Source organism: Engystomops pustulosus, chromosome 7 (genome assembly GCF_040894005.1).
Source record: "Engystomops pustulosus chromosome 7, aEngPut4.maternal, whole genome shotgun sequence".
Lineage (NCBI taxonomy): Eukaryota > Metazoa > Chordata > Amphibia > Anura > Leptodactylidae > Engystomops > Engystomops pustulosus.
The window spans coordinates 32,679,967-32,704,811 of record NC_092417.1 but is presented as its reverse complement, the minus strand read 5'-3'; the positions used below and the strand labels follow the sequence as shown (position 1 = coordinate 32,704,811).

General features: G+C 44.6%; 1 protein-coding gene across 1 annotated transcript in view; it reads left to right on the top strand.

The window, feature by feature from the left end:
• Positions 1 to 24,845, top strand: part of AKAP6 (A-kinase anchoring protein 6) — a 167,136-nt gene that overhangs the window by 37,606 nt on the left and 104,685 nt on the right. Inside the window, exons 3-4 of the mRNA XM_072115382.1 lie at positions 2,024 to 2,275; positions 4,511 to 5,653. Coding sequence (XP_071971483.1) covers positions 2,024 to 2,275; positions 4,511 to 5,653 — 1,395 coding nt within the window. The remainder of the gene's footprint in view (positions 1 to 2,023; positions 2,276 to 4,510; positions 5,654 to 24,845) is intronic.

Here is a 24,845-nt window from a genome sequence, read left to right as displayed (position 1 = left end):
TGTCCTATCTGCAGGCAGCATGTTATAGAGCAATAGGAGCTGAGCAGATTGTACATAATATGCTATCTGCAGGCAGCATGTTATACATAGTGTCCAATACGCAGGCAGCATGTTATAAGGCAGGAGGAGCTGAGCAGATTGTACATAGTGTCCCATTTGCAGGCAGCATGTTATAGAGCAGGAGCTAAGCAGATTTCACATAGTGTCCTATCTGCAGGCAGCATGTAAAAGAGCAGGACGTGCTGAGTAGTTATGTGTCGTTCGCGCCAATGGCTCACTTAACCCCTCCCCTAACCGGCTCACCACGCCTCCTTTAAACCTATACAATCAGGTTAAAAGTGGAATGGTGAGGGGTGATTGACTGGCCTGCAGCTCCCTATTATATATTTAATAGGGACCCGGTCAGGAGCCAGAAGAGCCGGTTCTTCTTAGTGAGTGGAGCCTAATGAGCCAGCTCACTAAGAAGAGCCGTAATTCCCATCACTATTGTACATGGTGTCCTATCTGCAGGCAGCATGTTATAGAGCAGGAGGAGCTGAGCAGATTATACATAGTGTCCTATCTGCAGACAGCATGTTATAGTGCAGGAAGGAGCTGAGCAGATTGTACATAGTGTCCCATCGGCAGGCAGCATGTTATAGAGCAGGAGGAACTGAGCAGACTGAGTTTTAGGAGTTTATTGAGCATTCTGTTAGTTAATTGTCACTTTATTCCTCAAGTGTAAATAGCTACTTATATGTCAGAAGGAACATCAACTGGACTCCTAAACTCAGAATAAGCAGGTATCACATTTAAATAGATAATGTGAAAGGCAATCTTGCAATACAGTGTATGGTAAAAACTAATTCTGTGCTGCCTCTATAATGCAGATATTATGTTATTAAAATAGTTCATTTTTTAGTTCAACATGATTTCAGTGTGACTCAGTATTAGTGTTACATATTTCGGAGTATTACGGAGTATTACGGAGCAGTGAGGCACAGCTTAGTGTATCTTTCCACTTACTCGAGTATGTGCCAGCCTCCCAGGCTGCTACTAGTGGAAGGGTCTCTCCCATCTTCTATCACATTCCCCTGGGTGAGAAATCAGCATCTAAAAATAACCCCGGGGAGGGGCATTGAAGGACCAGGCTCGCAGAAGACATGGTTCACACTCATGGCCCTCTCTTCACTCTGGGAAAGGCCCTAAATCCCAGGTTTGATTGACAGACCAGGTGTGGAGGCGTCCATGGTGTCCAGGTAGGGTACATGCGGGTTAGTTTCAGTTCAGATGTTGGTTATTGTTATAGCAGTGTCTGATGGGGGTTGTAGTTGAGGCTCCATGACGGGATTTGTGAACATAATCCTTCATGGTGTTTCCACAATTTCTAATTTGTTAATTTGTTGCATTCAAAAATGTAATAATTCTGCAGTGTGTGTATCTATGTAATGTTGTGTGCTGGTGGAAATCCATGGAAACTGTATTCCGTACTGCGGATATATTAAAGGGAAATGTAACGCTTTGTTTTTAAAGCCCACAGACAGTGCGAGCAATTGAAAGAGCTTAGTGTGTTTGTGTGTTTTAGAAGCAAAATGTCCCGACAGCTGAAAGTGTAATGGCAGCTGTCCTCTTATGTCACCAATCCCGGGACACGCTCAGACACAACTAGGGGCTGCCCAGTGCCACGCTCGCCTGTACAAAGACAACAGCTTAGTACAATACTGTGCAAGCGCTTTCGGATCTCCGAAACACATGTCAAAGTTGTGGTATTACTTTTTGCCTTTTTGGTTGTTGAAGTTTATTATGTCCCTTTGTTCTGTGCTGTGCTTCCTTGTTCTTATTAAGCATTACGGATATTATTTAGTTTAGCATTTCATCAAATATTATATTACTAATGCGGTGTTTATTTTATGAACTTTTCATTTTGTCGTCATTTACATTTTATAATAGAATTGATTGTCCATGAAAGTCCTTGATCTGTCTCCGGCTGGTTTATAATTCCGCTCTAATATTGATTTTTTTTCTCTCTCTCTCTACATGGCAGGAGATTTGTGAGGATATCTCGGATCACGTGGAGCAGATCCATGCTCTGCTGGACACAGAGTTTTCCCTGAAGCTGCTGTCATACTCTGTGAATGTGATCGTGGATATACATACAGTGCAGCTCTTGTGGCATCAGCTGCGGGTGTCTGTGCTGGTCCTGAGGGAGAGGATCCTACAGGGGCTGCAGGATAGTAACGGAAACTACACACGGCAGACGGATATCCTGCAGGCGTTTACAAAGGAGGAGCAAGAGGCAAGAAGATATCTTAAAGCTGCCCTTTAACCCCACCTAAGAGCCTAGCTGCATCATGCATGATAACAGATGTGTCCTTACCTTGGCTTCAGGTATCACAACATGACCAGTTGTGAAAAGAAAACTTTTTGCCATGTTTTTTTTTCCCAAGCTGGTCATCTTTCATCATTCATGGATACAGAGTGGGAATGTATTAATGCTTTTGCGCCTGTTTTTAGGCAGACAATCCCAGTTTTCTGCATTGCTCCTATTGCGCCAAATTTATCTTTATCTTTTATCAGTATCTTTAGGAGCCAAGGTAAGGAAGGACACATCTGTTCTACTGTACTGCCATGATCAATTCCTCAAAATTTAGCAGATGCTCCAATGACAACACTTTGTCAGCAGATAGGTAGCTGAGAGCGTTTACTCAGCAGGGAGTTTTTAGTTTATTCAGTGATTCTATTACCACTTACTTCCCATGGGCCAGAGCGAAGTTTAGTTTATTGTTAATAAGGCATCTATTACGTAATGTAACTCATATTCACCTTGTAACATGTTAGACTATAGGTTAGTGTGTGTCATTAAAGGGAACTTGTCATGTTGAATGTACACTTCTATCTGCTGCCAGTCGGATGCATGTTATAGAGTAGGATGAACTGAGCAGATTATACATAGTGTCCTACCTGGAGGCTGCATGTTATAAAGCAGGAGGAGATAGGTAAATTGTACATAGTGTCCTATCTGCAGGCAGCATGTTATAGAGCAGGAGGAGCTGAGTAGATTGTACATAGTATCCTATCTGCAGACAGAATGTTATAGAGAAGGAGGAACTGAGCAGATTGTACATAGTGTCCTATCTGCAGTCAGCATGTTATAGAGCAGGAGGAACTGATCAGATTGTACATAGTGTCCTATATGCAGGCAGCATGTTATAGAGCAGAAAGAGCTAAGTAGATTGTACATAGTGTCCTATTCACAGACAGCATGTTATAGAGCAGGGGGAGCTTAAAGGACATCTAGCACCAGGATAAAAGATTGTAAACCAAGCACACTGACATACTGTTGTATGCCTCCTCTGGCAGGGTCTGCTCTTCTTTTAGCTTATGCCCTTGTTTTTACTAAAAAAAAAGGCTTTAACAATTATGCAAATGAGCCTGAGAGGCTCCAGGCTCCATAGGTGTTAATGGAGCCTGCAGCCCCTCAGGATCATTTGCATAATTTTAATATATGAAACTAAAATTATAGCGGATCCTGCCAGAGGGGGCGCACACCAGGACGTCAGTGTGCTTTGTTTACAATTCCTGATTCTGCTGAAAGATGTCTTTTAAAAGATTGTTCGTAGTATCTTACTTGCAGGTAGCATGTTATAAAGCAGGAGACGCTAAGTTTGTTGTACATAGTGTGCTATCCACAGGCAGCATGTGATAGAGCAGGAGGAGCTGAGCACTTTGTACATAGTGTAGTATCGGCAGGCAGCATGTTATAGAGCTTAGAAGATTGTTTGTAGTATCTTACCTGCAGGCAGCATGTTATAGAGCAGGAGAAACTGAGCAAGTTGCACATAGTGTCCTTTCTGCAGACAGCATGTAATAGAGCAGGAGAAGCTAAGCAGATTGTATAATTTGTCCTATTTACAGGTAGCATGTTATAGAGCAGGACTTTCTCAACATTGGACATAGTGTTCTATCTGGTGGCATAGAGACAATTAATGATGTCCACAAGAAATCATTAGTTGTCTCTGACTACGGGTCACATGGTCTCCCCATTATGAGAGTCTGTGCATCATTTTAAAGCACTTTGGTATTTGGCAACTGTAGTGACGCTAGTAGCTAGATCTCTTCTATATAGCAGCTGGAATCTAGCCTCTTGAGTTTCTCCAGATGCCAAATGGCACATGAATATTCAGAGATGCACATGCACCATTTGGCAGCTATTGACCATGTGCTGTGACTGAGGGGTCTGGATCTCTGCCCTGCAGCATCTAAAGAAGGGCTGGTTCTCAGAAGAGGGAGACCGCGTAATCCTGGTTTTGGTGTGCCAGGACCTGTGAGCGTATGCAACCTTTGGAGTCTTCAAAGTTCTTCAAAGTTGAAACAACTTAAAATTGTAAATCCTGATAAACTTTGTCTGACATTTAGTGGCTTTATTAGCATTTTGTTTTGTATATACAGCTTACTTTATCTAGAGCATGATATTTAGACATAGTCAAGATCCAAGATAAAGTCAACTTTGCCTTTTTTTTTTCTCTTTTAGGATAGGCTAGATGCCCTCACTGAAGTGGACGGCTCCGGTCAGCTGACCATTCGATGTCCCCCAGATTATCTTTCCCTAGACTGTGGGATCACTGCCTTTGAGTTGTCAGACTACAGTCCGAGGGAGGAGGACACGCCACCTCCTCCTGCAAAGCCCTTAGACGATTGGACATACAACGCTATGCAACAAGAGTTTCCAGATCTGGTTAAGGGTCCGGGCCTGCTGACTGTGGTTCCTGACAGCAACATTACCCTTAATGCTGAAATGGAGAAAGATTTAGCACCGAAACAGATTGAAGAACCAGGGCAGCAGTCTCTAAAGATATTCACTTCCAGCGAAAGCACCACACCAAAAAGACCTCTACAGGAGAGTAGTGACCATGGAGGAGATTCTCCTACTCGGCCCTCCTTGCCAAAGCGGGGACTGTTTCTGAATGATGTGACTAACTGGACACCAGCTGAGAACCTGTCATCCAATGAACCTAACTCTCCTTTGCTAGTATGCCCCACTTCCCCCAAAAAACATTTTGGTCTCAGCCTGACTCCATCATATTCCACAGTCCCAACCTTTTTTCAAAGCCAAATCCCTGAAGACAACGTCACAAAACAGAATACGGTGGACAGCGATGTCTACAGTGAGGTGCCGCAGGTCCTAGATGGCAGAGAGTCACCCACTAACTCTAACCACTCGCATTGCAGCACACCAAACAAAAGTCAGACAGACCACCAGGATAACCGACTGCTGGACTCACCACCACAGGATTTAGGGACAGATGCTTGGTATGGGTCGGATGAGTTCCTAGCATTACCCTCGCACTTACATGAAGCAGACCTTCTTGCCTTGCGCCTAGGTAGCCTTTCACAGCTGGTATCTCCAAGTCCAGGAGAGTCCCATCCACCGCTAAGGGATGTAGAGGACTGGGAGATCAGCTCCGGGTCCGAGCTTGGGCCCAGCTCGCCCCGTTGTATCTCCCCAAGTACTCCTAGTGAAATGGCGCTGTATTTAAATGGCAGTGGGCGATCGACTCCACAGCCCGGTGCTCCAGCGAACAGCGTACGACAGAACAGAGCAGCACTTATACAAAGACTAATGTGGGACATACAGAGACAGGACAATGACCGGCATGTGTGGGAGAAAATTCAGGTAAGTCCACCATTCATCAAATAATATTTATTGTCTGTTTAATGGTAATCATTTGGTACATGATTAACTTACAACTGTAGGTCCTTTTAACAGGAAGCCAGGAGTAAAAGACAATTTTTTTTAGAAATTAAAGGGGTGTTCCATGAATATGGAAAGCTCCCATGGGACCAGGACTGGGGTAGGAAAAAAAAAAGAACACATAGTTACCCCTATCCGGCTCCTGCGTCGCTTTGGTACTTCCAGTTTTAGGCCCTGTGCCTGAATAGAAGTTCTGGGGGGTTTCATGACCTGCTCCAACCAATTAGTGGCCTCCATGGAAAGTCGCTTCTTTCAGAGGAAGCCACTTGGATGAGTTAGTCAGAATATTACACTTTTTTTCAGGTTTTATAGTGTTATGCATGAGGGGTGGAGCAAGATTAAAAAATTCAGGAGACAACAAAGACAACGCTCCGGTCATCCAGTTCTGGCACTGGGCACAATACAATACAAGAGGATGAACTGTAATGTTTCTTTAAAAATTCCCGTAGTAATATATATTCCACATATATTCTCTATTTCATTTGTAACACAGTTTACTGCAGAATTACTGCTGAGCCTCTTGCCTCAGGCAGCGCCGCTTGCAGCAAGATGGGGGGCAGCATTACTGGCACTGTCACTTGCTACAAAGCAAAACCTCACACTTAAAAATAATGTCTCTTAATACCTAAAGTAAGCAGAGGTGTTAGACAAAAAATAGGATAAAATAGGATGCAAACAGTAGATCAAAAGACTTGGAGGGTATGGGGAAGGGTACAGTAAGGAAGGATAGGGGATCAGAGTCATATGTTTGCATATGTTTGCAAAAAAAGTTCAGAAAAGTAAGGTCCACATTGATCCTAATATCCGATCAAGAGCCAGGACATTTAGCAGCATGATGAAGCAAAGCTTCATTGCTGTGGTATAGTTTGGTTTCATAGTGTTCATAGGGAAGGGAGGAAGGAGGGAGGAGGGAAGGGCAGAAGGGAGGGATGGAAGGGCAGAAGGGAGAGAGGGAAGGGCAGAAGGGAGAGAGGGAAGGGCATAAGGGAGAGAGGGAAGGGCAGAAGGGAGAGAGGGAAGGGCAGAAGGGAGGAAGGGAGGGAAGTGGAAATAGGGGGGGGAAAAGACATGATAAAACACATAAAAAGTAAAGCAAAACATGACATGAGCTCCTCATCCCCTAATGCCAAGTCGCACCATCTCATCCCAGGCAAGGTATCACTTACTGATTTTATAGCTCAATATTGCTTCGTTATCAGTCAGTGAATGTAAAGGTTTGGTGGATAACGAATACAGAATTCTTTGGTACAAAATTCTTCATCAACACAAAATAACTGAATCTAAAGATGCACCAAATTTACCATCAGTCACTGCAAAAAATCTGATATTTTTTTTGACTGTCTAGAAAAGTTTTAACTGTTTAAAAATGTTATAGGAAGTAAATCTTCCCCAAAATATACAGTATACAAAACTTGGTATTGAAGTTGTTCCATACATTTTGGGTAACTGCAGATCTTCGGTGGATGTAAACAGAAATAAGTCCATGGAAGGAGTCCAAGAAAATATAATTGTCCTGAAACCACTGAAAAAAAACACCAAGCTATTACTTCCAATAAATAAAACATTTTACAACTCACTTACATTAAAGGGGTTGCCCATAGGTTGAAAAACACGGCTGCTTTCTTCCTAAAACAGCGCCACACCTGACCCGGGTTAGTGCCGACGTTGCCGCTCAGCTGTATAGAGATGAATGTGTCACGGGTGCCCCTGCAACCCATATCCTGTGTCGGAGGCGTACATGTGTGCCTCCCTGTGCCCCCAGAGCCAACCTGCATGCTAACTTACCTTCCCTGGCTCCAGCGGTAGTCTCCGCGGTTTCCCACTCTCTGGTGCGCTTCCCCGTCTTCTAGGGCGCACATGCGCCGACTCTATAGGATTCAAAGGGCCACTGCACCGATAATTGGCGCTGGCCAGCCGCCTACCCTGATAAATTCCAGCCCCTTCCTGTGTCCCCTGCAAGATCTTTGTGCTCTATACCGGAGAGAAAGCTGTATTTCTTTCCTTGTGCATTTGGACTGATTTCCCGTTGTGACCTTGATTCCGTTCCTGACTTCGCTCCTGTGATGCCTGTCCTGCGCTCGACCACGCTTCTGTCTTACGATTTTGGACCTTGCCTTGGCCGCCACCATGGACAAAGTCGGACCTGTGGAACGACCTGGTGGCACCGCGCCGCAGCAAGTCCAACCCACTTTGCGGCGGGCTCTGGTGAAAATTGGGTGCCACTTAGACTCCTCTCCCAGGTGTCGGCTTACGTCATCATCCGCGGTGGTCCAGTGGGTCCACTACTCCTGGTGCCTGACAGAATGGAGCTGAGCTGCAATACTACGCACTACCTATGGCCAGGAGTTGCACTGTTTTAAGATGAAAGCAGTCATGTTTTTAACCTCCAGACAACCCCTTTAAAATTAAAATGTGCTATTTATTTCATTACAACCTTATCAAAAAATGTATAAAAATGTGGTCATTTAGGCGGAGATACACAGCATTCCTTTTCACCAATCAGGTCTCAGACAACTTTTCTAATCCAAAAGATAGTATGAGGTGGTTAAATAGGGTGTGTTGAATCTTTTATTTAAAAAAAAAGTTTTAAATTTTGTGTTTTTTCATGTATTGTATTATATTTGGCTGCTTATAGTAAATGGGGGACCCCATGTAATCTTTAAATAAATTATTGAACAAAAGCAATAGAGGCCCCCTGTTTTCTACAACAGTAGTGGGTAATGGTAGGAGGATTTGTGTTAACCTTTTTACCGGTTAACACTAAGCCCTGGCCTTAGTAATCGTTGCCATTTATTACTAACATAAATTTTAATAAAAATCAAAATTTTTGAAACCATATGTTATTCCAATAACCCCACCCCCCCACATGTAAACACACTGGTTAACCCTGGAACCATATATAAAAATATAAAATGTCAACCTGGACTTATAATCATATAAATAACCAAACAAGTGGTGCAGTTAATGTGATCTTTAATTAATATTAAAATTATATTAATTAATATTTTATCACCGTTAGTCCCCATTAAAGGATTTTACACTTTTTTTTTTATTTACAGGTGTTGCCCAGGATAGTAAATAGCTGCTCTTAGCTATAGAAAATTGAATGGGTTAACAAAATATATTTTGCACATAAAAATCACACTCTGCCTGTGTTCACACTTTTCTCCCTCTCTCCTGGTGGGGGCGCCATGGCAGTTGGGATCATTAGAAGGGGGCCATGCATTGGCATGATGTGTATTTCGCTTTGTGTCCCCACTTCAGCCTCCCCCCCAGGATATTCCGGGAATATGTCACCTGCAAAAGGAAGAGGAGGGGGTGTGTGACACCCATATGTGCTGATATATCCCCCTCTCCCACTAAATAGTCCCATAAAGCAAGGGATTTTAGGAGAGAATTTAAGAAGCACTTGCCCTGGATGTGACTTGATTATCAGAGATGATCTAATGGCAGATTGATACTCCAGTCACAAAAAGAACTGCAGTCATGATATAATGGTAGATAGATGATTGCAGTTTTGTATGTGACTGGAGTATCACAGATAATATGACAGCTGATTGATACTCCAGTCACATTCAGAGATGCAGTCATCTGAGATTATATAACGGTACATAGATGATTTCAGCCCTGGATGTGACTTGCATATTAGAGATGACCTAATGGCTAAGATATGCGACTGCAGCTCTGGATGTGGCTGGAGTATCAGATATAATATAGTGGCAAATTAATAGTCCAGTTACATCTTGAATATAACCGTTGGTTTTTCACTAAAGGAATCCCCTAATACTAGGTGCTTTGTACCCCTTAATTTCTGCTGTATCGGGTTTTTACGACTACCAGTAAGGTTACTTTTTCTGACACACCGCCTTTCTATCTCAACGCATCAGAAGAACATTGTTGGACATGGGGTCCTGCAAGTGTTAGTGTCGGCTGTGTCATCACAGCCCAGACCCAGCACTAACACCTGAGATTGGAAAAACTCTGATCCCAGTCGTTTAACCCCTCACATGCCGGGTCAAGCTGATTAGCAGGGCCAGAGCTAGCACGGGGCATACCCGGGCAAGTGCTTGGGTCCAGAGCTGCTGGGGGGGGTGGTGCGTTAAATAATTTATCTGTACATAAGGAATCCATGGGGTAAGGGGAGCTTTATATAAAATAACCATAGATATGATAAACTAGGGAATATTTTAGGGAACAGGAAACTTTCTTAGTTTCTGAATTTTAAATGCCGCCACGTGAGTTCACTGCAAATGATTCAGAATTATTGGGGCTCTTGTGTTAATACTTTTGTTGTATCAATACAAAGTTGTAAGACCCTAGAAAGCAGAGGATTCTACACAGGGGCCTACTGAGGCTCCGTCTAGAGCCGACCCTTGCGATAAGTATCCCCTTTACGCCATCTCCACGCCAAGGGGGTTGTTGTCCTTATGCAGAATACACTTCTATTAGCATGGCTATTTTTTTTAAAGCATTGATTCTTTGCAGCAATTCCCCCCCCCTGCCTAAAACTTTTACACAGCATGATGAAGTGATCATGTCCAGAAGAGTCCGACTGGCATGTGTTGGGCCTACTAGAGGTGGTGAGTTTGAGGGCCCACCCTTCAACCATAAAATACCATTAAAAAATCATATCATGTAAGATGTATGTTCAAAAAGATCTAATAATCTACTGTATAATATTGGAACCATCCTTTATGAAATAGATCATAATATAACTCCATTCATTTCCAAATGTAGATCTTTGGGGCCCATTATAACGTTTTAGAACCTGGGGCCCACCGGAGGATTCTCCGATGCTCTGGTGGGCCCGTCCAACACTGATCATGTCTATGGCTGTAATTAATGGAAGACCTGCAGTACAAAGCGACATACCAGGATTTGAAAACAGATTAATTTGTGCTGCAAGTTGTAACTGTCGGACAATGCAGTGTACAATATACACTCACCGGCCACTTTATTAGGTACACCTGTCCAACTGCTCGTTAACACTTAATTTCTAATCAGCCAATCACATGGCGGCAACTCAGTGCATTTAGGCATGTAGACATGGTCAAGACAATCTCCTGCAGTTCAAACCGAGCATCAGTATGGGGAAGAAAGGTGATTTGAGGCCTTTGAACGTGACATGGTTGTTGGTGCCAGAAGGGCTGGTCTGAGTATTTCAGAAACTGCTGATCTACTGAGATTTTCACGCACAACCATCTCGAGGGTTTACAGAGAATGGTCCGAAAAAGAAAAAACATCCAGTGAGCGGCAGTTCTGTGGGCGGAAATGCCTTGTTGATGCCAGAGGTCAGAGGAGAATGGGCAGACTGGTTCGAGCTGATAGAAAGGCAACAGTGACTCAAATCACCACCCGTTACAACCAAGGTAGGCAGAAGAGCATCTCTGAACGCACAGTACGTCGAACTTTGAGGCAGATGGGCTACAGCAGCAGAAGACCAGACCGGGTGCCACTCCTTTCAGCTAAGAACAGGAAACTGAGGCTACAATTTGCACAAGCTCATCGAAATTGGACAGTAGAAGATTGGAAAAACGTTTCCTGGTCTGATGAGTCTCGATTTCTGCTGCGACATTCGGATGGTAGGGTCAGAATTTGGCGTCAACAACATGAAAGCATGGATCCATCCTGCCTTGTATCAACGGTTCAGGCTGGTGGTGGTGGTGTCATGGTGTGGGGAATATTTTCTTGGCACTCTTTGGGCCCCTTGGTACCAATTGAGCATCGTTGCAACGCCACAGCCTACCTGAGTATTGTTGCTGACCATGTCCATCCCTTTATGAGCACAATGTACCCTGTAACATCTGATGGCTACTTTCAGCAGGATAATGCGCCATGTCATAAAGCTGGAATAATCTCAGACTGGTTTCTTGAACATGACAATGAGGTCACTGGACTCAAATGGCCTCCACAGTCACCAGATCTCAATCCAATAGAGCATCTTTGGGATGTGGTGGAACGGGAGATTCGCATCATGGATGTGCAGCCGACAAATCTGCGGCAACTGTGTGATGCCATCATGTCAATATGGACCAAAATCTCTGAGGAGCTTCCAGCACCTTGTTGTATCTATGCCACGAAGAATTGAGGCAGTTCTGAAGGCAAAAGGGGGTCCAACCCGTTACTAGCATGGTGTACCTAATAAAGTGGCCGGTGAGTGTAGATTTAAACATTACAATAGCAGTGAATGGGTGCTGGTCGAATATGATTTTTTCCTGCAAACTTTTTTTCCATTTCTGTATAAATGTATACAGGCAGTCCTCGGGTTACGTACAAGATAGGGTCTGGAGGTTTGTTCTTAAGTTGAATTTGTATGTAAGTCGAAACTGTATATTTTATAATTGTAGATCCAGACAAAAAAAATTTGGCCCCAGTGACAACTGGAGTTGAAACATTTTTTGCTGTAATGGGACTAAGGATTATCAATAAAGCTTCATTACAGACACATTACAGCTGATTATTGCAGTCTGGGACTATAGTAAGGCAACCAGAAAGCTTCACCAGAGGTCAGAGGGGTCTGTCTGTAACTATGGGTTGTCTGTAAGTCGGGTGTCCTTAAGTAGGGGACCGCCTGTACATGACTGTTGTAATATTAGTACTCTACCACCATCTAGTGGTCAAACGTTTAACTAAACTGTAGACTTATTACACAACAGTGCTGGATCAGAAAGAAGATAGTGGGGCACATTTACTTACCCGTCCCGTCGCGATCCCCGCTGTGCATTGTCTGGCGGGGATTCTGAGGTGCCGCGATTCGCTAAGATCATGCGTCCAATTTCCTGCATGTGTCGCTTCCCCGCTGAGGTCCGCCACAGTTCACCTTCTTCTTCCCGGTGCATGTGAGTGCTGATCTTGCGACACAATTTCGTTTTTAAATTCTGCGGTTTGTCCAAATCAGGCGGGTTGTCTGACGGCCACGCCCCCCCTGATTTGTGTCGCATGAAAACTGGCGCCGATGCACCACAATCCGATAGGCAATGTGATAATCTACTCTAGTCACCTGCAGACTGTATTAGTATGCTTTTTGTGCGAGTAGCAGCAGTACTGTGATCAATGAATTCATCCTGCATTTTGTAGCTGGACTTGGAAATATAGCTTCCTTGGATACGGCCACCTCTGCTGGAGGGATTGCACAAAGAAACAAAAGGTTTTTGTATATGAAATGTCCGGGAATTATTGCATGTCCCACAGCCGACCTGTGGTAATAATTGCTGAATCCAGGTGGTCAGGCAGAGCTCAATAGTGCATGTCTGGCCACTGCTGCCAAAATGTGAGGTGGTCGTATCCAAGGACACAGTCTCGTTTCTAAGGGACCATATGACTACATTTATGAGAAATTATCTTCACACAGGAACATTTTTTTTAATGACATCAAATTGAAGAAATGTTTACATATGGCAAATGAATTAAATTAAATGTAAATGCCCAGATGGGAAAACCCCTTTAATCTACTCCTAAGGTCATTCTGCACATGGTGTCTATACACTGCATAAACAATGCAATTGTAGTTTATAAGAATTAACAAATGTCATATGCACGGTTAAGATTTTTACAGATCTGTTTAACTGTAACTTTGTGTATGTTATTAGTAGCAGCAGAACTTAGAAAATTGCATTTATATTTCAGGATTGTAGCTGGACACAGGACATACTCTCTGATTTGAGTAACTGTAATATCTAAGAAGACGACTGCGAGAGCAAAGACTCATAGTAGAGGGGATGAGCTGTGTTGTGTTCATTTAAGAGATGTCACACACCAGTGCACCAGAGTGCTCTTAGTCCAGCTACAATTCTGGAATATAAAAGTATAGTTCATAGACAACAACACACACGATAGCTACACAGTATTATTTTGAACAGAAAATCCACATTAGTTTGTGTAGATTTACTGTATTTGAAGCGGATCTTCATTTGGTTTTATCAGCTATCCTAAACTTTACAAGAGTGTACCTCCGAAATAAAATAACAGCGCCATTAGATTCTGCTGCTACATAGAGAACATGACTGAAAAAGTGATATAGGGGTATTGGGGTGAGGCCAGTAGTTGAACAAATAGTAGAGGCTTTTTCATTGTATTTTTCCCTGTAAGGTAAAAAGCCATAAGCGTGGCTTCCAAAAATTGGCTCTCGCCCAGGGGCGTAACTATAGGGGTCGCAGCCATAGCAGCTGTTATGGGGCCTGCAGTGTTAAGGGGCCCAGAAACTCGACATGCCACAATAACGAATGGAGGATGCACACAATTATATACATATTGGGGCACATTTACTTACCTGGTCTGGAGGAGTTCCCGAAAGTGCATTGTCCGACGACAATGCACTGTGCCGCGATTTAAAAAGATTGTGCGCCCATTTTCCTGCATGTGTCTCTTCCCCGCTCAGGTCTGACGGAGTTCACCTTCTTCTTCCTGGTGCACATAAGTGCATTGTCTTGTGACACAATTTTAAAGTTAAATCCCGCGCTCAGTCCGAATCAATCGGATCGACCGACGGCCCGCCCCTCGATTTCTGTCACATGAAAGTCGGCGCCAAAATCCAATTGAGTGCGCTAAAATCCCCTTCTAAATACCTGTCACAGCTGCGCAATCCCCGAAAGCATCAGAATATCTGAGGAAAGTGCGGCCACAGGACCCTTGGTAAATAAGCCCCATTATGCTGCACTTTGTGCATTGTGTGTGAATATGTGATGTGTATATGCTGTATGTCTTTGTACATGTGGTGTATGGTGTGTATATGCTGTATGTCTGCAAATGGTACTGTATGTACGTGTATATTTTATTTGGACATATTTGTTGTATGTCTGGATATCGTTCCTTATATATATGTGATGTGTATGTGCTGTGTGTGTATATGCTGTAATGGTGGGTTAATACTGTATAGATGTGTGTTATATGGTGTGTGTGTGTATATACTGTCTGTGTACTACTGTATGTATTAATGTATATATTATTGTATACTAGTGTGTGTTTTCGGTAGAACTATATAAGTATATAAAGTGCGTTACATATATAGTTATATATAAAGTATATAAGTGCGTATAAGTATATATTAATGTGTATTATTGTATACCATGTGTGTACAGATATGTATATTTTTGTAAGGTAAGGGGACCCCATTCAGATGTCTGCTATGGGTCCCCACCTCTTCTAGTTACGCCTCTGTTCTCACCACCAGATATGTACACATAATATTTTATTATTTTATACACCTTAGAAGCCTCTCCTTATATATCCATGCCTCTGCCTTTACTTTTGGCTTGTAGTTTTATCCTCACTATCGTGTTTTCCTGTATCTTGCTATCAATGGCTGATGGAGGTGCGGTCCATAAGCAAACACCATATCATTTATAATGGTGGCACTGCAGCAAAATCTGTTCATCCCCCTCCACTTATATTATTTTGTGGACTGCGCTGCCATCTTGTGGTCACTTATAGTATTGCATGTCAGAATTAAAGGAATCTGTGAATCTGTTTTTAAAGTCCTCTGAAACACATATCATGTGTTACATATTGTTTATGATATATTTTCAAAATGTTTGCATGCAAAATTAATTCCTGATTTTAAAAGGGTTGCCCACTATTCAATAAATCATTTCCATTAGACATATCTTCATGTATTTGTGTCTTTTCCTCACTTGATTGCTTTAGCCCTTCCCTGCTCTCACAATGCTGCCCTCTACATGTATACACGGCTTTATCTCTCTCACTGCTCTAACACGTCCTCATGTGTCTTCCACTGTGTCTCTCTATTCACTGTCCGTCCTCACTGACTAACACAGGGAGAGGGGAGGGAGCAGGATAAGTCATAACTCTCCTGCTGCAGCTCCTACTATTCATCAATGCTCACACATGTAAACAAAGAATCACAGAGAGTCTGAACACAGCACAAAAGTAAGTAGCAGGAATGCTGAATCGGTTGATGAACATTCTGGGATTATTATTAAGACAGTAAAGGCACACGGGAAACTCATGTAAACGATTGGCCAACCCCTTAAAGCCTGGTAATAGTTTTATGCTTCCTCTTTGATAGGAGATATATGTGCAGCTGTCTCTTCATTATCAGTACCTGAATGATTACTATCTATCTAGTCATAGGTTCAGATTATTTTCCTCGCCCTGTACCCTGATCAAGGTAAAGTGGCAAGTTGGCATCTCTTGTGACCCCAGTAAAAAGCTATACTGCTTCTAATTCATCTGCAGCAGCATTGCCTGTAGGCATCACTCAATGGTGATGTATTGGTATTGTCCCAGTTATCTAGTAGCAGATGCAATAGCAGTAGGTGCCTATATGAAACGGAATAGGGCGCATGAATCACAAGGTGCAGGGCTGTGGGTAAGTCCCACGAATAGGAGTGGATATACTTCAACACATATTTTGCTTGTGGGGACATACCCTAAACCAGTGGTGGCGAACCTATGGCACGGGTGCCAGAGGCGGCACTCAGAGCCCTTTATGTGGGCACCCAGGCCACCACCCAGCACACCAGACAGGACACAGGACTGCTTCCTGCAGTCTCAAGCAACTTAAAAGATGCTACTTTCCGTCATATATTAAAGTGAAGAGAAGGAGTACACAGGGCCGAATTAAATGATGCAAATTTTCCATCTGGTCCTTAGGAGGCCAATATTATCAAAAGTTGTTGAAGAACAAGGAGCAATAAGTTGGTTTTGGTTGGCACCTCTCTTTAAATAAGGCGGGTTTTGGATTGCAGTTTGGGCACTCGGCCACTAAAAGGTTCGCCATCACTGCCCTAAACCCTCCCTTTATATTTACTAATACTTTTCAATCAACCCCTTGTTTTGGATCAAAACTGCTCATGGAATTCCAACCTATGGCTACATTCACACGACCGTATGACTTCTCCAGTCCTGTATTTACGGGCCGTATGAGCCCGTATATACGTGACGTTTTTCATCCGTATGCAGCACGTATTTAACCCGTATTTTATACATGCCCATAGACTTTTAGGGCATACAGAACTGAAATACGGGAGAAAATAGGACATGCTCTATATTTTTATACGGCCAGTATACGGTACGTACACTCCAGTGTCAAAAACAGCAATATAAATGGTTGGACGTATTGTCCATTGAAATGAATGTGGCTGTATGTAACCCTTAAAAAAACGGTATGTATATGGCCGTTTTTATACGTCCGTGTGAATGTAGCCTAATGCTGTGGACACATACAGTGTAATCGTCATGGTTCATGCATATGCTCCATTTACAGCTTAGTGGAACACTTGCAAGCCCGGAGGCGTATAGCCGTTGGGCTAATGACTGCACAAAGGGGTTTTTAGTTAGCGGGGTTCTAAGTACAGGAATAGGCCCTTCTTTAACTAAGGTGGTTTTTCCCTTTCCTTTCTGTCTCCCTGCGTATTCCAGGGAGGTGGGGGCTACGTGACTAGGGGCGGGCTTGTGTCGTGAGTGGTACAGGAAGTGAGCATAGCTTAAATAGGGGCTGCAGACGTCACTCACCCTCTTTCTGGATTGCATTTCCCACCCACCCTCCCTTTGTTTACGGTATTTTCGGCTTTGCTTTTGTCACAGCTGGCGGTTAGTTGGGTTATTTGGCCTACATGCCCATTGGCTGGCAGGCATACAGGTGGGAGGGGTTTGGTTGCTCTTGGTTTGTTTAAATTTGTTACCTGTCAAGTTATGTTTTAAATAATACAAAAAAATAATATAAAAAAATACAAGATGTTTATTATAATAATAATATATAAAGCCATACCTCCCAACTTTTGTGGAGGAGAAAGAGGGCCAAAATGGCGGCGCGCGAAGCGCGGCGCGGCGAATTTTTTTACCCACAGAAGCCACACCCTAGCCACGCCCCCTAACCACACCCCCTGGCCACGTCACTGCTCATACCTTCAACGCATCCACTGGCACCAATGTATATTTATGTATATAATTGGGGGGCATATTCCACTCCCCCTAGACAACGAGCATGTCCCCCCCCCAGACAACGAGCATGCCCTCCTAGACAACGAGCATGTCCTCCCCTAGACAACGAACATGCCCCCCCCAGACAACGAGCATGCCCTCCTAGACAACGAGCATGTCCTCCCCTAGACAACGAGCATGCCCCCCCCCAGACAACGAGCATGTCCTCCCCTAGACAACGAGCATGTCCTCCCCTAGACAACGAGCATGTCCCCCCCTAGACAACGAGCATGTCCCCCCCAGACAACGGGCATGTCCGCCCCCAGACAACGAGCATGCCCCCCCTAGACAACGAGCATGTCCCCCCCAGACAACGAGCATGCCCCCCCTAGACAACGAGCATGCCCCCCCTAGACAACGAGCATGTCCCCCCCTAGACAACGAGCATGTCCCCCCCCTAGACAACGAGCATGTCCTCCCCTGTGGCTGCGTGCCCTTTTTGTGTGTTTGTGTTATTTTTGTCTTCCAGGACCGTGCCTGCTGTGGACTGCTTCGGATTCAAAGGATTATGTCGATGACCGACATTTCTAACAAATAAAATGGTCAACGAGGGTGTGTCTGCGTTTTTTGTCAAATAAAATTTTCTGAAAACGGTGTGATTATTTATTTTTTTGCGACACTCTTCATAGTTTGCCATAGTAGTGGTGCCGGCTAGGTGACGGTGCTCATTACTAAGGGCTGGCCTTAGTGTTTGCCTTAATTTTTTTGGCAAATTCACACTAACGCCCATACCATTACCCCGGTACCCACCGCCACCAAGGGTGCCGGGAAGAGCCGGGTACAAACCAGTACCTGACCGTCTATAGATGGTCAGGTAGTGGGGCGGCTGCAGGCTGTTATTGTTGCGCTGGAATAGCCCCCTAACAGTGGCCTATCCCAGCGCAGTAATGGCAGGCTGCTGCTGCTTTTTTGTATCTGGCTGATTTGAAAAATAGGGGCCCCTTTAAAGGGGGCTCCCAGGCTGTTTCCCCCATTTTTACAAAAAAATGGGGTGAAAAACGGCATGGGGTGCCCCCTATTGTTCAAATCAGCCTGATACAAAAAAGCAGCAGCAGCCTGCCATTACTGCGCTGGGATAGGCCACTGTTAGGGGGCTATCCCAGCGCAACAATAACAGCCTGCAGCCGCCCCACTACCTGACCATCTATAGACGGTCAGGTACTGGTTTGTACCCGGCTCTTCCCGGCACCCCTGGTGGCGGTGGGTACCGGGGTAATGGTATGGGCGTTAGTGTGAATTTGCCAAAAAAATTAAGGCAAACACTAAGGCCTGCCCTTAGTAATGAGCACCGTCACCTAGCCGGCACCACTACTATGGCAAACTATGAAGAGTGTCGCAAAAAAATAAATAATCACACCGTTTTCAGAAAATTTTATTGAACAAAAAACGCAGACACACCCTCGTTGACCATTTTATTTGTTAGAAATGTCGGTCATCGACGTAATCCTTCGAATCCGAAGCAGTCCACAGCAGGCACGGTCCTGGAAGACAAAAATAACACAAACACACAAAAAAGGGCACGCAGCCACAGGGGAGGACATGCTCGTTGTCTAGGGGTCAGGGGTAGACATGCTCGTTGTCTAGGGGGGGGGGAAAATGCTCGTTGTCTAGGGGGGGGGACATGCTCGTTGTCTAGGAGTCGGGGGGAGCCATGCTCGTTGTCTAGGGGGGGGGGAAATGCTCGTTGTCTGGGGGGGGGCATGCTCGTTGTCTAGGGGGGGGCACATGCTCGTTGTCCAGGGGGGGAGAAATGCTCGTTGTCTAGGGGGGGAAATGCTTGTTGTCTAGGGGGGGGGAGACATGCTCGTTGTCGCAGTAAAGGGGAGGGGTCCTATGGAGCGCAGTAAAGGGGAGGGGTCCTATGGAGCGCAGTAAAGGGGAGGGGTCCTATGGAGCGCAGTAAAGGGGAGGGGTCCTATGGAGCGCGCAGTGAAAGCCATAAAAACCACATTTGATATTTTCCTTCCCGCTTCCCAGTACAGGGCCTGGAATATTTAATACTGTCACTAGGAAGTATAATTTGTTACGCAGAAACAGGCCGCACACAGCTCTGTACATGGAAAAATAAAAAAGTTATTGATTTTTGAAAGTGGGGAGTGAAATATGGAAACGCAAAAATCGTTCCGTCAGAGTAATGGAGCAGACGGCCGTGTATGACCATTCTGCTCCATTACTGTCACAGAGCGATGACCTTATGTGGACCCCAACAGACCCCTCGTTTTCATGATCTATGGGGGTCACATCACTGAAACCCCCACACATCAGCAGGTTAAGCCCTGTCCTATGGATAGGGCCTAACTTGCATTTGTGGGAAAACCCCTTTAACCCCTTAACGCTCTGCGCTGTAGCTCTACGGCGCAGAGAGTATAAGGAGTGTATGAAGAGGGCTCACGGGCTGAGTCCTCTTCATACAAGGTGGGGGGTTTTGCATGTTGCAGAAAACCCCCACCGCTAATAACCGCGGTCGGTCATTGTCGCCGGCAAAGTCTTTTTTAGAATCGCTGTGCCCCCGAACGTCATCGGGGGGCGGCGATCGTTTGCCGTGGTAGCCTCGGGTCTTCTTTTGACATGAGGCTACATGGCTTCTGCAGATTCGTTACAATGAGCCAGAAGTATTGCTGTATACGGTAGGAGCGATCTGACCATCTAGGGTTAATGTACCCTAGAGGGTCTAAGAAATAGTGGAAATAAAAAAGAAAAAAAAAGTTTTAAAAATAAAAAAAATTTATAAAATATTAAAAATTCTAATCACCCCCCTTTCCCTAGAACTGATATAAAACATAATAAACAGTAAAAATCACAAACATATTAGGTATCGCCGCGTCCCAAAATGCCCGATCTATCAAAATATAAAAACGGTTACGGGCGGCGGTGACCTCCGAGGCGGGAAATGGCGCCCAAATGTCCGAAATGCGACTTTTACACCTTTTTACATCACATAAAAAATGAAATTAAAAATGATCAAAATGTCGCACAGACCTCAAAATGGTAGCAATGAAAACGTCGGCTCATTTCACCAACAATGACACCTCACACATCTCCGTGCGCCAAAGTATGAAAAAGTTATTAGCGTCAGAAGATGGCAAAATTTTTTTTTGCACACATTCGTTTAATTTTTGAAAATGTATTAAAACACAATAAAACCTATAAATCCGGTATCACCGCGATCGCACCGAACCAAAGAATAAAGCTGAGGTGTTATTTTGAGTGCACAGTCAAAGTCGAAAAAACTGAGCCCACAAGAACGTGACACATGCGTTTTTTTAAAAAAAAATTTCCACATTTTGAATTTTTTGCAGCTTCGCAGTACACGGCATGTTAAAATAAATAACATTACGGGAAAGTAAAATTTGTTACGCACAAAATAAGCCCTCACACAGGTCTGTACACGGAAACATGAAAAAGTTATGAATTTTTGAAGTTGGAGAGCGAGAAATGAGAGGAAAAACCCTGCGTCCTTAAGGGGTTAAGGGATTAAGTATATGGTACAATAAAAGCAGAATAGAAGGGCACTGGGGGGGTTAGGGATGGGGGCAGGGGGTCTATGGAGGAAAGTTAAGTGTTTAACCCTTTAGCTGCTGCCTGCAGTCCCTGTAGAGTACCTGTTATCACACTGCAGCAGCTGCACACACTCGGCTCTGCTTCATCAGACGAACTTCAGTGAAGAGCAGGAGGAGGTGGGGGCAGGGAGCTATTGATGTAGCAGAGCTGGAGAGTTCCTGCCTGCACGGAGGCTGATCCCCTGGGGCTGCTGTGCAGGGGCAGTGCAGAGAATAGGACACTCTGCACTGCTCCATCCATCCATCCATCCATGTGCCTGCAAGTGGCAGCTTGAGGACAGGGAGGGCTCTGCCTCCCAGGGGAGGGGATGGGGGAGGTGCCGGCTCTGCAGCAGACAGCCGGGAGCTGGAGAGGAGGAGGACGCTGCACCCCGCCCCCTGGCTTCTCTGTATCCTGAGCAGGACGGGGGCGGGACTCGGGGGCGGGACTCGGGGGCGGGACAAGACGGAAAAATCCGTGAAAACGCAAAAAAAACGGGACTTTCACTTAACGATCCGTGCAGGCGGGACAAGGGTTAAAAAACGGGACTGTCCCGCCCAAAACGGGACGGTTGGGAGGTATGATAAAGCTGTGGCCGACCCTCATGTCAACCCACATATGTTTAACGTTAATACAAGTCTCTGTGTGTTTATTTATCGGCGAATATTGGTTTAAGGTTAAAGGGGCCTGTGCTCCCGGTGGTTCATGGTTTTATTTTATTTGGGCAGTCTAACGTTGCATGAAATACTCGCTGCAGAAAGTGCTGATATGTGCCGCAGGTTTAACTATGGACATAAAATTTTGCAATGCAAAGGTTAAAATCTACAAAGAGGGGGGGCTTCACAGAAATCTGCAATTCAGAAGGGTGAAAAGCAACCACATTTCTGCATCATTTTGCAGTGTTTTCATAGTGGAAAATGTTGCTGAAATAGAGAATAATAGAAGGGGGTATCAAGAAGCATAAGGCCAAAATGCAGCTTAGAATGGGGCTCACTAATGCCCAGAAATAATGTATAAAGTGCATTTTATAATATAACAATAAAGCACACAGAGATGTTACAGGGATGTACAGGGATAATACATACACACAGTAATGTCACAGTACAATGGTAACACACACATTGATGTCATGGTACAGGGATAATACACATACACACAGTCACAATACAAGGGTTACACACATTGATGTCATGGTACAGGGATAATACACATCCTCCGTCCGGAGGAAGTCACTGAAAGTGCATTATCCGTGTATAATGCACTCTGCTGTGATTCTCTAATATTTTGCGCCTGATATCCTGCATGTGTCACTTCCCCACCCAGGTTCACTTTCTTCTTTGATCACGTGCGAGACAATTCCCTGTTAAATACCTGTCACAGCCGTCAGAAAACCGACCAAAGTGCGACCACGGACCCTTAGTAAATAAGCCCCATAGAGTTGGCCTAGTACAGAAATAATACACACAGTAATGTCACAAAAAATACAAACTGTGAAAAAGCACAATGACCATCAGGAATCACAGTCCCAATTGGGGTGCCGGCATCAGGTACACTCAACTCATAGGTGTATAAAGTCAATAGCCAAAGGGTATAGCCACAGAGACAAGATTCTTAAATATACTCAGGATAACAAAACAACACATTCTCTAATTCACTGTTATTAACAAAAATACAGCATTTCACCAACCTGTCTCTATCAGTCCTGATGTTTACAATTTTGGTTGTCCCTGGATACGACCGTAAATCTTCTGTCTATGGTCAGCAGATTGTTTTAGCTTCTCTTGCATTGCAGGAGAAAGGAGAGGGGTAGGACAGACCTGCACTACAGACACAGACACTTCATGGTTCATCATCAGCATTTGCTTCTACACTGATATCAGAAGCTCTACAAACAAGATTAGCTCTGCATGTAAGGGGAGGGGGTCATAGCAGTGCTGTGTGTCTTTTGATTAGGTGAGGCAGCAGAGCTGAGTGTGTCATTGGGGCAGATTTACTTACCAGGTCCGTTCGCGATCCAGGGGCGCGTTCTCTGCGCTGGATTCGGGTCCGTCCGGGATTCATCAAGGTAGTTCCTCCGCTGAAAAGCATCTGAGCACGCTGGAGTTCACCGGGCCGGACCAAGTGAAGGTAAGCGCGTCCCAAGCAACACATTTCTTTTTTTAAATGCGGTGGTTTTTCTGAATCCGTCGGGTTTTCGCTCGGCCACGCCCCCTGATTTCTGTCGCGTGCATGCCGGCGCCAATGCGCCACAATCCGATCGTGTGCGCCAAAATCCCGGAGCTAAATAAAAGTGTATATAAACCTTGTACCCTGATAATCTAAGCACATTCTAAGCACACAGCATCTCATAGCTCAGACGAATCATGAAGTGTCTGCTCAGCTAGTCCCCGCCCACACTTTGGATTCTTACACTGACCATCACTGAGTCATAGGACCAAAAAAAGCAATTAAACTGAGTAACATGACAAAGTGGATTATCATTGGACCTCCTATTCAGGGAACCCTGGAGAGGAGCTATAGTAATCTGAATTCTCCTCCTTCTTTCTACTTTTTTAGTGTCCTCAGGACACCAATACGATTGAAAGCTGTGACAAAGCAGGGAGCAATATGTTACTGCTTAAATTACTGTAATAAATAATATTATTTAAATTTAAAAAGGTTTGTCATCACTGACATTGTAGAGAAGTACTTACCTATATTGACATAGACACTTACTACTTGGCTCCAATAGCCTTTGCTTCTGTCTGTCAGATTCATGAGATATTTTGATTTATGAAGACTGGATGTTTAATATCAGAAGGGAACAGTTGGGGAAAGCTTTCAAGGGAACCTGTCACCAGTAATTGGCCTAATAAAACACTACCAGTATATTGTGAAGCAGCGTAACACCTTCTAGTTGTTGTGTCTTTCATGGTCCAGTGCGGTGGCATCATCCAGAAAATCAGCTTTGAAGTGAGAAGTAAATTGGTTGAATAAAGTCAAGGAGGCGGAAAGTTTAACATTGAAGTCAAGGTGCGGAGCTCTGATGCCTCCTCCTCTGTGATTGATGCATCGGACATCAGGAGATCTGGTTAGTGATGTCTCTGGATTCAGGACCATCAGTTAGAGTGCTGTGAGTTTTCTGAGGAAGAGAGAGCTTGACTTCAGTGGGAAAATCTCCTTCTCATTGACTTTATACAACCAGTTTACATCTCACTTCAAAGTTGATATTTCTGGATGATACCATCACACTGGGTCATGAAAGACACATCGGGGGTCATTTACTAAGGGCCCGATTCGCGTTTTCCCGACGTGTTACCCGAATATTTCCGATTTGCGCCGATTGTACCTGAATTGCCACGGGATTTTGGCGCACGCGATCGGATTGTGGCGCATCGGCGCCGGCATGCGCGCGACGGAAATCGGGGGGCGTGGCCGAACGAAAACCCGACGTATTCGGAAAAACCGCCGCATTTAAAAACCGAAAAAGTGTCGCTCGGGAAGCGCTTACCTTCACCTGGTCCGAGGTGGTGCATTCCGGCGCGTTGAGATGATTTTCAGCGCAGCAGCGCCACCTGGTGGACGGCGGAGGAACTACCTCCATAAATCCCGGCCGGACCCGAATCCTGTGCAGAGAACGCGCCGCTGGATCGCG